The sequence below is a fragment of the Prosopis cineraria genome, unplaced genomic scaffold, assembly GCF_029017545.1.
Source record: "Prosopis cineraria cultivar Desert tree isolate PC_DT_omini unplaced genomic scaffold, ASM2901754v1 PC9, whole genome shotgun sequence".
Classification (NCBI taxonomy): Eukaryota; Viridiplantae; Streptophyta; class Magnoliopsida; order Fabales; family Fabaceae; genus Prosopis; species Prosopis cineraria.
In genome coordinates this window covers 25,148,528-25,164,206 of record NW_026555340.1, presented here as the reverse complement: position 1 = coordinate 25,164,206, position 15,679 = coordinate 25,148,528, and the positions used below count along the sequence as shown (strand labels likewise).

The 15,679-nt window shown below is 33.8% G+C and overlaps 1 protein-coding gene across 3 annotated transcripts; it reads right to left on the bottom strand.

Annotated features, from left to right (window-relative positions):
* Positions 1-8,542: 8,542 nt before the first annotated feature.
* LOC129319188 (putative leucine-rich repeat receptor-like serine/threonine-protein kinase At2g24130) lies at positions 8,543-12,335 on the bottom strand. 3 transcript variants are annotated; one of them, XM_054964181.1, is made up of 3 exons: positions 10,818-12,335; positions 9,792-10,658; positions 8,543-9,228 (listed from the first exon to the last, which is right to left on the bottom strand). In XM_054964181.1, exons 1-3 carry the CDS (start codon positions 12,301-12,303, stop codon positions 8,789-8,791), a joined length of 2,793 nt encoding a protein of 930 aa, XP_054820156.1. In that variant the 5' UTR covers positions 12,304-12,335; the 3' UTR covers positions 8,543-8,788. The 3 variants fall into 3 exon arrangements, with proteins under 3 accessions (XP_054820156.1, XP_054820155.1, XP_054820157.1); XM_054964182.1 differs by having other exon boundaries at positions 8,792-8,947; positions 9,042-9,228; positions 9,792-12,335; XM_054964180.1 differs by having other exon boundaries at positions 9,792-12,335.
* Positions 12,336-15,679: the final 3,344 nt, after the last annotated feature.

The following is a 15,679-nucleotide window of genomic DNA, read 5'->3' as shown; positions in this document are numbered from 1 at the left end:
TTAGTGATAAAGGACAAGAAAACCAAATGAAGATGGAGAGAAAGAGACAGAGAGAAGAGAACGTCTAAAGAGGAAGGAGAGAGCACGAGAAACCAAAGGAAAGCTAAAAAAAATAGAGCATAAAAAGAAAAGGAGGAGGATCCGAAAAGGAGAGGAAACAGATAAGAGAAACATGGAAAAAGGGAGAGCTGGATAGCGTTTGAGTGAGATCTACATAAGGTGCAAAGAGAGGGAAAGACCGAGAGTATAAAAGAACAGAAAATAAGAGCACGGGGATGGACAGAAGGGAGGAAAAGGCAAAGACAGTTGCATACATGCGGACGTGGGTTTTTTAGGCAGAACAGAGAGGAGACAAATGGAGACAGAGGAATGAGAGTTTTTTGAAAAGAAAACAGAGACTAAGAGAAAGAAGAAATGAAGAGAGGAGAAGGAGAGGCGATGGAGACTGAGAGGGGGCTATTCTTGCTAAAAAAAGAGAAGATGAAGAGAGGAGAAGGAGAGACGACGATCGAGAGATGGAGGGACGAGCTTTTTTCTGAAAAAAAAGAGATTGGGAGAGGCGGAAAAAGAGACCGAGAGAGACAACTGTTCTTGCTGGAAAAAAAAGAGATCTGGGATATTGAGAGGAAGAAGACGTGCTACACATAGGTTCTCTAATATGCTTGCTTCTAAATTTGAAATGTTTACATTTGATTTCAATTTATTATTTCCAAATGAATTTCATGTTTAAATATCTATAAGCTTTGATTAGTGTTGGGGACCATGAAAATTTCTAAACAAGAGGTTGACATATGCCTAATTGATCATTTAGATGCTTGTATTTCTAATTACTTACTTGTTGTATGAGATTTTAAGAATTTTTATAAACATTTAAAATAATCATTTATCGTGTAATCAATAAGATTCGCAGGTATAAAGATCCAATTTATATATAGTAAACAAGGGTTTTAATGATCCACCGTTAAAATTAACTATCTTTTTATAATCTAAATAATTTATTTAAGTTTTATTTGATATTTTAAGAATCTTCATAGAGATTTAAATTAATCACATTCTCGTGTGGGATAATAAGTCCTTGCAGATATAGTGATTCTCAATTTCTATAGTAAATAAGTGATTTTTGTAAATAATTATATAATACACAACTTAGAAAAATTAATTAATCAAATTAATGAATTTAAGTTGTAATCACATTTACTGATTATATCTTTTAGTCATGTAAAATTTTTGAATCTTCATAAATTTTTAAGATAATCGTGTTATCGTATGAGTCAATAAGACTCTCCAAATATAATGATTAAGTTTTTATAAAATATATATATATATATATGCATAAATTATATATTAAATCAATCAAATTAAAAATGTACTTAATTGTATATTATTTAATTTTTTATCGTGTAAGCTTTTAGAATCTTTACAAATATTTAGGATAGTTATATTATCGTATAAGTCAATAAAACTTTGCAGGTATAATGATTAATATTTTTAAAAAGTGTATATGTGCATACATGTTAAAAAATTATTATTAATGCTTGAAAATATACATAAGAATATAAATAAATAAATTAAATTGCTAAATTTTTTTATCGTGTGAGATTCAAAATCTCTGTAGATATTTAGAATAATTATATTATCTTATAAGCTAATAAGACTCTACAGGTATTGCGATTAAATTCTCGATCATAAAAAATAAAAATAAAAATAAAAATAATTCTTAAACTCTTTTCTTTTTATTTATTCTAAAAATTCAAAAATTAAAAAAATAATTAAAATTAAATTACTTTTTGTAATTTAAAACACACATATCAAAATTTTAAAAATTATTTTATTTACAAAATGGTGAATTATTTTTAATTAATTTCTCTTAAAAAAATATTTTCACCAATAATTTTCAAACCCGAACTACATGGACTTTGATCCCCATCACAGGATACGTAAGCCTCAGAGTTAGATTCTGAACCAAGTCTTCCCTCGTAAATAAATAAATATTTTTTATTTAATTTTTATGCCAAGCACATAAATATAAAAGTGATAACTAAAATAATTTTAAAATTATATTAATATAGCACAAGAGATTTCAGGTAACCGTTCTCACGAATGGGTGTTGTGGAGTGTCTAACACCTTTCTCACACTCAACCGACTTTCGAACCTATTCTCTAATTTCGCAGACTACCCTTATCTTCCTTTAAACGGTTTCTCAAGATTTTTTTCAAAATCTTAGTGTTGATTCCTTGTTTAGCCGGTTCCCTCCGCAAAGGCAGGGACCTCTGCTAGAATGCCGTCTATGTTGCATTTTTTGGATGCTACAGTCTTAATTTGTCATGCGCTTTTTTCTTTTTTTTTTCCTTTATTACAATTTCACAAATGATCGGCTATAAAATTCAAAAAGATCATCCACACAGAACTCCTTGTTGAAAAAATATATATATGTACTTCGGTTGATTTAAACTCTCGCTTAACTTTGGTAGGACCATTAATATATATCAAAGCTCACCAAAATATTTGTCGTTCACGACTGCACTTAAGGGAATGTAAATCTAGTTTATGTCGTTTGTAATGATGGCATATCATGTAAGCAAGCTAGTTTATTATAATGTGCTTAGATACCTACCTTTCGTAAGATATTTAATTAATGGTGCATGAGTCTACTTGATCATTTGTGATTTCGCATTAATTGAGGGCTACTTCAAAGCCATACCTTCATTTAATATTAACTCTTTTTTTTTCTCGTTTACAACAACATTGTTTCATGGAATATTTGTTACGCACACACACACACCTTTGAAATATATTTTATGCACAATGTTGTTACAAATTAATTTTCAAGTATTTTATTGGGAAGTGAAAATTCATTTTTTATTAAATTAAAGGTTTCCTTGCGATGCACAATCTCAACAAAATTGGTTGGTACATAAACCTAATTTACAGTGCAATCTGACGTGGACGTGACTACAAAAATGGCATGCCAGGAACAATGACTTGATCATTGGACTTGATTCAGCTAGGGGTGAGCAAAACCGAACCGAAACCGAGAACCGAATCGGATCGAATCGAATTTTTATTATTTGATTCGGTCTATTTGATTTTTCGGTTCGATTCGGTTTTTTGTTTAAAAATATTTTGGTTGATCGGTTCGGTTCGGTTAATAAAATTTAAAATCGAATAGACCGAACCGACCGAATTATGTATTACTTATTAATTTATAAATTATTTTATTTTATTATTTTAATTTATATTGAAATAAAAATATGAAAGTTGAAAAAAACCCTAACCCATAGAGTCATATCCCGCCTCACTGCCTCAGTCCGGACAGACGCAGACCGCAGCCTCACTCACCCTGACCCTGTCTCATCTCAAGTTTCCTCTCGGCTCTCAGACTCTCATCTCTCAGATCGCAACTCGCAAGTCGTCTCTCTCGCCGTCACATAGCCTCGCCGGTCGCTCTCTCTCATCACTCATCAGCCATCTCTCTCGCGGCTCAGGTCACCACAGATTCACAGCCTCACTCGATCGCTCTGTCTTAGCCTCTCAGACTCTCAACTCTCAGATCGCAAGTCGTCTCCCTCAAGCCGTCATCGTTCGCATCTCTCGCATCTTGCCGTTCGCATCTCTTACATCTCAGGCTGATTATTCGCAGCTCAGATTTCCTATCTCTGTTCTGGCATCTTAGTCTCTCTCTCTCTTGCCCTTGCTATCACTAAACTCACGGAGACACTGTCTGAAGGCGAGAGGCTGCTTAGATCTGTGAAACACAGAACCTTAAGCTTGAAGGACGATCTGCGTAAAGCATTTTAACAGGTTTTTTGCTTCTTCCCTCGAAATGCAGCTCTTCCTCTCTCTCCCTTTGATTTGGTCGGTTCTTGTTGTCTTGATCTACCATGCCCAAGATCTAGTTGTTTCATAAGAGTTCTAATTGCTTCCTCTGTGAGTCCACACTATGAACTTTATGCTTGATTATGCATTGTTGAGATTCATGTCGTCATTAGCTGTGAAGTTCACTGTAGCTTGACAATGAGTTTTCTTTGGTTTATCTTCCGTCTATGTCCCTACTTCTTTGCTCTTTTTTGTTTATGTAATGTGTTCCTTTCAAGCCAAAATGCAACAAAGGAAAATGTTATTGGGAATTTAATTGACTGCTTTCGCGTTCTTTGCTGAGTTGCTCTGTCTCTACTTTGTATTTATTTTTTTTGATTGCTATGCATTGTCACAGATGTCTTCTCAAGCTGAAGCTATGGCTACAAACCAAACTGAAGTTAATGAAGAAAACAAAGCCCCAGTAGCATCAAGTGGAACTGAAGTAATGAGTTCCTTGTAAAGGATGAAGAGGAAAGCCATGAGGCCAAGATCTGAGGTCTGGGATCATTTCACTAGATATGTGAATGAGCATGGGGAGACCAAAGGTAAGTGCAACTACTGTGAAAAAGAATTTTTTAGTGATCCTAAAAGAAATGGTACTACTGCACTAAAGAACCATATGACAATATGCAAGAAACGACCTGAAGTAGAAGAGCCTAGGCAAACACATTTAAATTTTGGTATAGAAGATGATGCTATTGTTCTTGCTACTTGGAAATTTGATCAAGATGCTATTAGGAAAAGTATGGCTGCTATGGTTGTGACTGATGAATTGCCATTTAAATTTGTTGAGGGGATAGGATTTAAGAGGTTTATGTCTCATGCTCAACCAAAATTTAAGATTCCTTCTAGATGGACTGTTGCTCGTGATTGTTTTCAACTTTATGTTGATGAAAAAATCAAATTCAAGGATTATTTGATCAATAGTAAACAAATGATTTGCCTCACTACTGACACTTGGACTTCAATTCAAAGAATCAACTATATGTGTATTACAGCCCATTTCATTGATGCTGATTGGAATTTGGTTAAAAGGATTTTAAATTTTGTTCCAATATCTAGTCACAAGGGGAGGGATATTGGAATGGAAATAGAGAAATGTTTGCTTGAATGGGGGATTGAAAGAGTGTTTACTATTACTGTAGATAATGCCTCTACTAATGATGTTGTTGTGTCTTACTTGAGAGAAAAAATTAATAATTGGGGCCATTCTGTTATGAGCTGTTGGTTTTTACATATGAGATATGTTGCTCACATTATTAATTTGATTGTGGTTGATGGGTTGAAAGAAATAGGAACTTCTATAAAGAAAGTAAGGGGGGCTGTTCATTTTGTGAGGCAATCTCCACTTAGGATGAAAAAATTCAAGGAGAGTTGTGAAGATGAGAAAATCCCAAGTAAGCAATTGTTGTCTTTAGATGTCTCTACTAGGTGGAACTCTACCTATTTGATGTTGGAGACAGCTCAAAAGTTTGAGGCTGCCTTTAGGAGGTTTGAGGATAAGGACCCTTATTTTAGGATTGATCTTGAAAGTGGGGAGGGAATGCCTAATGTTGAAGATTGGGCAAATGTAAGAAAGATGACAATGTTTCTAAGTCATTTCTATGAGTTGACTTTGCGTGTTTCTAGTTCTTCACTTGTCACATCTAATGAATTTTTTCATGAGATTTATATGTTATTCCGCCTTTTGGATGAGTGGAGAAAATGTGATGATTTGGAGTTTTCTTTAATGGCTTATAAAATGAAAGAAAAATTTGATAAGTATTGGGGAGATCCTTCAAAAATCAATAAATTGATGTTTGTGGCTGCTATTCTTGATCCTCGGTATAAGCTTGAGTGGGTGCAATATTCACTTGATAAGATGTATTCTAGTGAGGTTGGAAAGCAAGTTGGAAGGCAATTGAATGATTTGCTCATTTCTTTGTATAATGAATACAAAGAGCATGTCTCTCCTTCAAAGCAAGTTGAAAAGAAGCAATCATTTAATTGCTACGAATCTGATGAAGATGATGACCCAGCTGTGAAAGTTAAAAAAATTCTTGAATATGAAAAGAAAAAATTCATGAGTGAAAGGCTTGGTGGGAGAACTAGTAGGACAGAAGTTGACAAGTATTTGGCTGAAGAAATTGAGATGGATAAGGATGATTTTAATATTTTAAGTTGGTGGAAGTTGAATGAGCCTAGATTTCCCATTCTCTCTCAATTGGCAAGGGATGTTTTGGCTGTCCCAATTTCTACTGTTGCTTCTGAGTCTACTTTCAGCACTGGAGGACGTGTGCTAGATTCATTTAGGAGCTCTTTAACTCCTAAAGTTGTGCAATCTCTTGTTTGTGGTCAAGACTGGCTTCGCCACTCACTTCCGGTTCTAGTAGAAGAGAAGATAGATGACGCACAAAAGATTGAGAGAGGTGATTTATTATGTGTTATATTGTTTTAAATTTAATGTTGAGTTATTAGTTAAATGATATTAATATTAAATACTTTATTTATGTTTAGATCTTCAAAAAATTGCTATAGAAGCGAATGTGGATGTACTATGAGCCTTTGTTCTTAATGACTTGAGGTAATTATTTATATGTTAGCTTTTTAATTTTTAAATTTAATGACTTGAGGCACTGTGGCTGTTTAATTTTAATATACTGTTATGTTTTAATTGTTATAGCTTGAGGCACTGTGGCTGTATATAGCTTTTTAATTGCTATACTATTATGTTTATTATTTGGTAGTTATGTAAGCTTTGTCGTCCAGTTCTTTTCATGATGATCTGTAAATAATTCTTTGCATCTTCCAGTCATGGCAGCAACAGCACCTGAGGCTGAGGAATCACAATTTGATGCTCGTCAATATGACACCAAAATTAATGAATTGTAAGAACTATAATCTTGTTCCTTTAACAAGTTATAAGCATATTTAATCTAGATTTTGCTTATGATTTGTCTCTACATTAGGCAAATTATTGCAATTGAATGCTCATACTCTCTACTTGATATTGATAACTTCTTGATTTTAGACTTTCAGCTGATGGGCAGGATTTCTTGGCTTCTTATACGATTTTTACTTGTGTAATGTAGGTTGCAAGATGCTAGTGCTATGGTACTCCATTTATGAAGGTTGCTCATTTTATTTTGTTTTACTAATTTGGATATTTGATTATTGTAATGGTTTAATTTTAATATTTTAAAGACTTGTTGGTTTCTATAACTGGATTATATAGTACTGTGGTTGTTTAATTTTAATATTTGAAGTTATCTTCTTCTCTTTATCAATATTATATGGCACTTGGCTGATAGGAATTCCTCATGTGGAATTGAACAGTGATGCGAGCTTTTTTTTTGGTTTCTTTCTTATTCGTTTTTTTTTGTCAACTTTTTTTGGACCAAACGGTGATGTGAGCCTGAGGAAGGATTCTTTATATGGCACTTGGCTGGATTAAAAATTCTGTTAGCAAGCACATGTTAAAATGGGCTCATTGAAAAAAACGAATAAAAAAAAGCCCAATTTTATAGTGTTGTTTTTTAATATTTAAAAAAAATGGGCCCAATTTCAAGTAGCCCAATATGAAACCAAAAAACCGAATTAACCGACCGAACCGAATTATCAAATTTCGGTTCGGTCCTTGTTCGGTTTGATTGGTTTATTCGGTTCGATTCGGTTTTCATTTTTAGTGTTATTCGATCGATCGGTTCTGTATATTTTGAGACCGAACCGAACCGAACCGACCGATGCTCACCCCTAGATTCAGCTAGATGTCATGTACCAAAAACCTCAAAGTTGTTTCGTTTACCAAATTTATACTTTATCCGTTTATTATTATTTAAGATTTTTTTAACAAATTACGTTTTTAACGAGCTAGCTAATTATTTTTAAAATTATACATTCTTTTTATATTTATTTTTTAATAGAATATCTTAAAAAATCTTATGAGTTATACTCTTAATTAATAGATTTTTTTAAAAAATCTTATTAATTACACTTTGAAAACATAAATTACATTTTATTTTTAATATAATATTTTTTAAAAATGTCTAGGACACTGAACGGGGGGATTGTAGAGAGAGAGAGAGAGAAACAATAGAAAAAGTTTAAAGAAAATAAACTCTTGACTTCTAGAACTGGATAATAATTTTTTTAAAAAATAATTATATTGAACTTGTTAATTATATCTATGCAGATAATTCTTTCAATTTTAAGTTTTGCGTATATTATCCTTATAGCACATCATATATTATTATTTTGATAAAAACAATTATACTATTAATGATGAATTTAATGATTATATTTCATATTTGCATTGCCTAAACTGCAAGGTCAACACGAAATGATCACAATTTACTCAGCAGAGGGGAGGGGTTAATGTGCTTCACGAAATGGATTGTACGAATATATAAAGGTGAGAATGGTATTGTCATCAACCAATTCCACTATTCTACTTTCACACAATGTGTGTGTGTGTGGCCACTTTAATAGTGGAAGGCACTTGAGTGTCACAACGGCAAGCCTTAAAAAACAGAGAAATTGGAAAAGAATTGGCTTAAGTACAATTCACACAGTAAGTTGGATTTGGGAATTATATGTATTAAAATGCCTTAAACAAACTAAGCGATAATCTAAACAAGACAAGTGCTTGAGCTGAATTGAAACAGTCAACTCGTGTTTCAGATGCAATGAACACAATCATTTCAATGCATGCTTTAAAAGAAAAACAAATGTTCTTCACAAATAAGAATCCTACCAGCAATAAATCCAATAGGATCACTTACATAAAGTAAGTCCACCCATGAGAGAACAAAGAAATAATACATACGTTAATTTTCATCACAGTCCCTCTATTTCACCGGTCATTTTAACTTTTGCCTTAAAAACTACTTCAATACAGAAAAAAAATAAAGTTACTAGTAGAATGGATTGAAATTCAAATTCACAATGCTTTCAATGCTGCTTAGTTATTAAGTTATCTTCACAATAGAAAGGATCATCCTTGTGAGTGACTTCTTCAATCATATGAAGTGATGGATTGGACAAGAAGTCTTTCAACCTGCCAAGCTCTAGAGCTACATCAAGCATGGTTGGTCTCATTGAAGGATTGTTCTGTGTGCAAATAAGGCCCAGCTCTATGAGTTCCATGATAACATCTTGCCAGATTTTGTTATGTTGCACTGGCGAGAGGCTTAAAGGGAAGTACCTTTGCAATGCTTGTTTCACAATGGCTTCAAGCTTGTGTGGATACTGTCTCTTAACCCAATCATGCAAGCTAGATCCTTCATGGATAAGGACATCAGTAGGGGGCCTACATGTCACAATTTCTAACAGAACTACTCCAATACTGTAGACATCACCTTTAGTTGAGGCATGTTTTCCCATTCCATACTCTGTCTCATTCAATAGAAGGAGAGGAAGATAGTAAGTTTCATAGAACAAGTTCATAAATATCTCTAATAATACAGAAAACATAGCTCTTTAATTGTAGCGACAGACTAAGTAACTCCACTTATTCTGTTTCTTTTTTATCATTTCAGTTCAGTTCAGCACAGGCTCATTTTTTCCTGCTAAGCCTTTATACTAATAATTGGATATAATATTATGAAACTTGAACTAATAATTGGATATAATATTATGAGACTTGAACACTTCAAAAGAGGAACTGTGTTTATTTTGGCATGTGTTGGACCCTCATACCAGATGCAAAATCAACGTTTATGTATCAACTTTTGGATACTTATATCCATGCTTCCTATAGCCATACTCTCAATTAACAGGGAAAAGAAGGTTGACGGTGGGCAAGGGTATTATGATTCCTAATCCTAGGTACTGTTTCATACAAGTCACATCTTAGTGACTCCTGAAATTTTAATTCCTTAGAAGTACTGCTAACAATCATGGCAATGACATAATAAAAAAAAAAAAAGAAACAGTTGGAAAATGAACTACATACCGGGGGCTATGTAGCCAATAGAACCCAATAACAAACCTTGTGTTGAACTGATAGACGTTGTGTTATTGGAGGGGTTGCTCTCATCACATTTAACAAGCCTTGAAATTCCAAAATCTGTTACCAAAGCTGTCATATCATCATCAAGAAGTATATTACTTGGCTTAAGATCACAATGCACCACTTTAACTGGAGAGTAATGGTGGAGATAGGCCATTCCCTCAGCTACATCACTGCAGATCCTTACTAACTGAACCAAATCCAACCTCTGGCTCAAATCAGTGCTTGGATATAGATGCCTTTCGAGGCTACCATTTGGCATTAGTGGAAGAACAAGAGCCTTAAACTCTGACTTACTGCAAATCTTGATGATCCTTATTAAGTTTCTGTGCCTGGTCTTCTTTAGGATCTGACATTCCCTTTTAAAGCTCCCTGAAATATCACTAGCAGAGGTAACATTTAATACTTTCACCGCTATTCTTGTATTGTCTTGGAGGACTCCCTTATAGACCTTTCCAAACTGACCTGAACCAATCAAGCTTGAAGCATTGAAGCCCCCAGTGGCTTCAACAAGTTGTTTATGTGAAATTCTTGGGTAATTGAGCTCTTTTCTTTCCTCTTCACATTCCAAGTTCCACATGCTAGAAATGGCTAGTCTCTTTCGGACTCCTGAATTGAACCTAAACATGCAAAACATGGGGGTGCCAAAGAGTAGCACGAAGAGTAGCACCAGAATTAACAAGAGAATCAAATGATGGCTATGTTTCTTATGGCAGCTATGCAAGCCTTTTACTGAGCCACAAAGGCCATCATTTCCTTGGAAAGAGTCTATGGTGAGAGATGAAAACGCTCCTTCAATTGATACGCTCCCTGAGAATTTGTTGAAAGAGAAATTAAGTTCTTTGAGAGTAGAAGATAACTGCAGAGATTGAGGTATTTCCCCAGTCAATTGATTCAAAGACACATCTAGTGCTCGAATGTAAGGCAATTGGCCTAAAGAATATGGAAGAGGTCCTTCTAAAGAATTACCCGAAAGGTTGAGGTACTCAAGTGCTATGCAACTTTCAAACTGTAGGGGGATTCTACCAGAGAGGTTGTTCCTAGATAAATCGATAGCTAGAACCATGCCCATTTTGCTGAGCTCTAATGGGAGAGGCCCAGTTAAGTTATTGCTTGACAAATTCAAGTATAGCTTTAAGCTTGTTAAGGCTGCAACTTCAGTAGGAATCACCCCTGAAATCTTGTTACGAGACAGGTCTAGAGTCTCCAAATTGACACATTTTCCGAGGCTTGGTGGTATTGTTCCAGAAAGCTGGTTATGATAAAGTAAAAGCCTTCTTAACTGTAAAAGATTGCCAAAATTATCTGGTATTGAACCAGAAAGCCAGTTTCTTGACAAATCTAGCAGACCCAGATGCTGAATATCACCAAGGGTTGAAGGAATCTCACCAGATAAAGAATTATTAGACAAGAAAACTCTCTCAAGCCTACTCATCAGGGATAGATTGGGAGGGATTGATCCATTTAGTTGGTTACTGGACAAGTTTAATAGAGTTAGATTGACAAGGTTGGCAATGTCTGGGGGAATTGAACCATATATGAGATTTTCGTCAAGGTGAAGCTGCATTAATGATGTTGGAAGACCTCCAACTATATGAGGTAGCTTCCCTCCAAGATAGTTTCCATCTAATTCAAGAACTTGAAGGTTAGACAAATTTACAAGGGAAGTAAAAAATGGTTCAAGATTGGTGTTACCATTATGGCTAACAAAACCATTGGAGGATAGGTAAAGATATTGTAAATATGGCCAATTACCAACAATCTTTGATGGTAGCTCACCACTCAACTCGTTGAATCCCAAATCAAGCCATCTGAGTTCTGTACAGTTTGAAAGAGCTGGAGGAACTTGTCCTACAAGCTGGTTAGACCAAACTAAAAGATGCCTAAGCTTATAGAGCACGCACTCATTACTCAAGGGGATTTGTCCAACTAATGAATTGTTAGAGAGGTCTACATTTTTCAATGAGGATGATGAGTTGCAGAACAATGAAGGTGGAATCACACCCTTTAGCCTATTACTTCCCATGTCTAGGTGGCGTAAGTTATGAAGTGAACTCAGCTCTGAGGGGATCTTCCCTTCTAGAAGATTCCAATACAAACTGAGTTTTTCAAGCTGAACTAAACATCCCAACTCTTTTGGGATATGACCCACGAAAAAGTTCTCAGAAAGATCAAGAACTTTCAAAGCAGAGAGGTTCCCAAGAGCAGGGGAAATTGTACCCCCTAGTGACTTTCTACTCAGACGAATCTTTATGACTTTCCCACTGACATTGTTACATTTAATCCCTAACCAGTCACAAAAATGAACACCAGGAGACCTCCAACTAGCTAGAGAGTTTCCTGGGTCTGAAACAATTCCCGACATGAAATTTCTCAGTGAACTTCCATCATTCACCTCGTGGGCATTTTCAACCCCACTAAAGTGAGCAATGAGAAGACAGAAAAATAGAAACATTGAGAAATAGTGAAAGAAGAGCTTGAAGTTTGAAGTTCAATGCGAGCTGAAAATGAGAAGCCATGGCCATGATAGAATTTCAAGGCTAAATAAGGAGGAAAGGAGCCAGAAGTGGTGGGAAAATATGAAGTTTGTGCCTAACTGCCGTTGAAGTAAACGACGAGCGTTTGGCGCTAAGGATGTGACTTTAAAGGTTGACGTATCTGAATTGAGCATGGACGATCAAGATAAGACGCGTGCTCAACGTCGCTCAACGTTTAGGCGTTTAGCAATAGTGGTGGTGGACACGTGAGCAAGTTTAATATTGGGGTTTCTGTACCAAAAATATGAATTAGTGCACGTTGATTGGAAAAAAAAAAAAAAAACAAACAAACAAAGAGAGTTAGTGCATGTCGAACTGTTATTAGCAAAGAAAATCATGGACAGTGCTGAGGACACACGCTTATCTATCTTTCATATTTATGTAATTAAATGTGTACGGCTCAAAAATAGGGGGAAGAGATTATACCATAATACAATAGTTATTTCCTTCCAATTACACTATATATATATATATATATATTATTTAGGGGGAGCAACTGAGGGTTTTCAAAAAATCAATTTAATATGAACTAGATGGATTGTAAGCTTTTTAATTTGTAATGTATGTTTTCAGTATTATTAAAAAAACATCAATTTAACAATAAGCCATACAATTTTGCTGGAATAGGAGTCATAAGTATTCAGTATTGATTCACAAATTATAAATATGAGAATATCATTTATAAATAAGATATTTAAATCTTATAGGTCAGTGCAACTCATTTTTTTATTTATAACTATTTAAATTAATATTTGTAACTCATTATTTAATGTGATGACATTGTGCTTTTTACTATTTACTAGGTTTGGCAATGTCTTTGTTCTTACAATACACACACGCAATATGTTCACATTGTTTTATAAGATATTTTTTAGAGTGTTTTTTTTTTTGGAGGGGTGTAATTAGAGTGATCAAATGTCCCATAATATAATATATTTTTAGAAAAATAATAATTCATTAATAAAAAATATTCTATTTTTTTAATTACTTCGCTCTTTAGATATAATTTTTGTCCCTCACTTTTGTCATGTGAAGAGTATTTTTAAAAATTTATAGAAAAACTAAAATTTCAAACTAATTTAATTAACTTTGTTAGCATTTACAACTAAAAAAAAAAAAATGTCTTATGAAATTACAAGAAGGGTTAATATTTACAACTTATCATTTAATATTTTTTTTTCAAACTTAACTATTTCTAACACTTAAATCTCTCCGTTTTTTTTTTTTTTCTCTTAAAGGCCGAACCTCTAGCTCGCCGAGAAAGTAATACCCACACATTGTGAAAGACATTACCAGCTTGGCGCCAAGCAGGGATTTTTCTTTTAAAAAAAATTGCATCATTCCTCCTCTAAATTATTTGTAATTGCCAAATAATCAAATCGTGCCATGAACGATATTGGTTTTGGTAAACTTGTCGGATGAAGAAATGCGTTTGAGCACTATATTAATATAATTGAGTAATAATGATGTCCTGTGAAAAAGTGTTGATGGATGGACAAACAAAGATTGTCATATCGCTGAAGATTATCACAAGTGTTCGCTGGCTTATGGCTAATCATGCTAGTAAAGGTGAAAGCCACACAACCACGAGACATATATAAAGCAGGAGAAGGAAAATAAGGGTAGATTTCCTCAATTAATTATCGATTAATTGCATAGACTTGTATTTTCGGTTCACCTACCCACCACTTGTCCCCTTTGTCGACTGATTGACTGGGTAGGGATGTCTTTGTATTAAAAATAACATTTTTCACGATATGTTCAGTTCAGGATTAAAATTGTGGAAACTTCTCTTAGAATAATTCATACTTTAATGTCTTGCTTGGTATGATGAAAATATTTTGATGGAAGTAAAAATAGATATAAGATTTGAAAATATGTTTGGTATGTTTATGAAATTGAAAGATTATTTTATTCAATATTAATATTTTAAATATGAAAAGACTAACATGTCCTTATCTCAAAAGTATATTACTCCTGCAAATTGAAGAAGGGACACCATGAATGATGATGATCTGCTGTAACCCATGAAATCAAAGAAAAAGAAGGCCTCATCACATAATCGAAAACAAAGAAAGAGGCAAACAACATGAGCAACCATTGTCGAGTCAGAAGGTAGATATAGAAGAAGATGAAGAACATCGTCGTCGTCGGATCAAAAGGCAAATTTGGAAGAAGATGAAGAACGGTGCCATTGGTTCCATTTTGCATCTGGTCTCCGTCATTTTGTTTGTTGGTCATCAATTTAAGTTTGTCAACGAAAACTTTGAAGGCTAATAACATGGGCTCACTATGTCCGCAAATTTAGGTCTATGAACATAAGCTCAGCGAGAGAGGAAGGAATAAAAAATGAAATTAGAAATTTAAAATTTGAAAATTATTTTCTTTCTTTTATAGAATTCAATTTCATTAATTTTGATGGAGATAATTTTCATATAAAAATTCAATTCAACTAAATTTTAACCAATCAAACATGAAAAAATTTCAGTTTCATTTTCATGTCCATTTTTATCCTTTCAATTTCATCATACTAAACTAGCCCTAACAACTTAGCTTGCCACACTATGAATGACTAATTTCTTTCATTAGACTTCACCTTGGTAAGTTTGATTAATTGACATTGTTAGTTCTTTTTGATATCCTTCTATTAGAGACGATTTTATTCGAGATATTACCTGACATTAAATGTGAGCACCTCTTTTGTAAAAAATTTAAATATTAATTTATCACGAGACTAATCTCTTTTATTAAATCCAATCTCTTTCATAATTAATTTAAACATGTGGCCAATTTGTATTTTTCCCCCTCATAATATTGATAATCCGTCTTGCTTCTCGGTTCTGCCCTTTTTTTTTTCTGGTGTTGGGCTATATAGGTGGACTGGATCTGAATTTCATAGTGAACCCACCAGCCGTAATGTATTTTGCTTTTACCATTATTTATTGATTATTAATATGACAATTTTATTCATGACCGATACTTTTAAATTAATTATAATTTTTTTAAGAAAACTGAATATTCCATACAATACAATGATAACATTTATGATGTGCAATCTTTAACAAAATTTAATCTATGTATAACATAAAAACATGCATTGTATATACTTCAAGTGAAATTTTGAGCTTTTCAAAGACGCAAAACAACATCACATACATTACACATGCACGTGTCTATGACAAATTGACCATGGTCACTTTTCATTTATTTTATAGAAATAATAAGGAATGAACACTATTGACCCTTTTGAGAGTCAATAAACAGACAAGTATCTCGAGATAAAAAGTAGAAGAT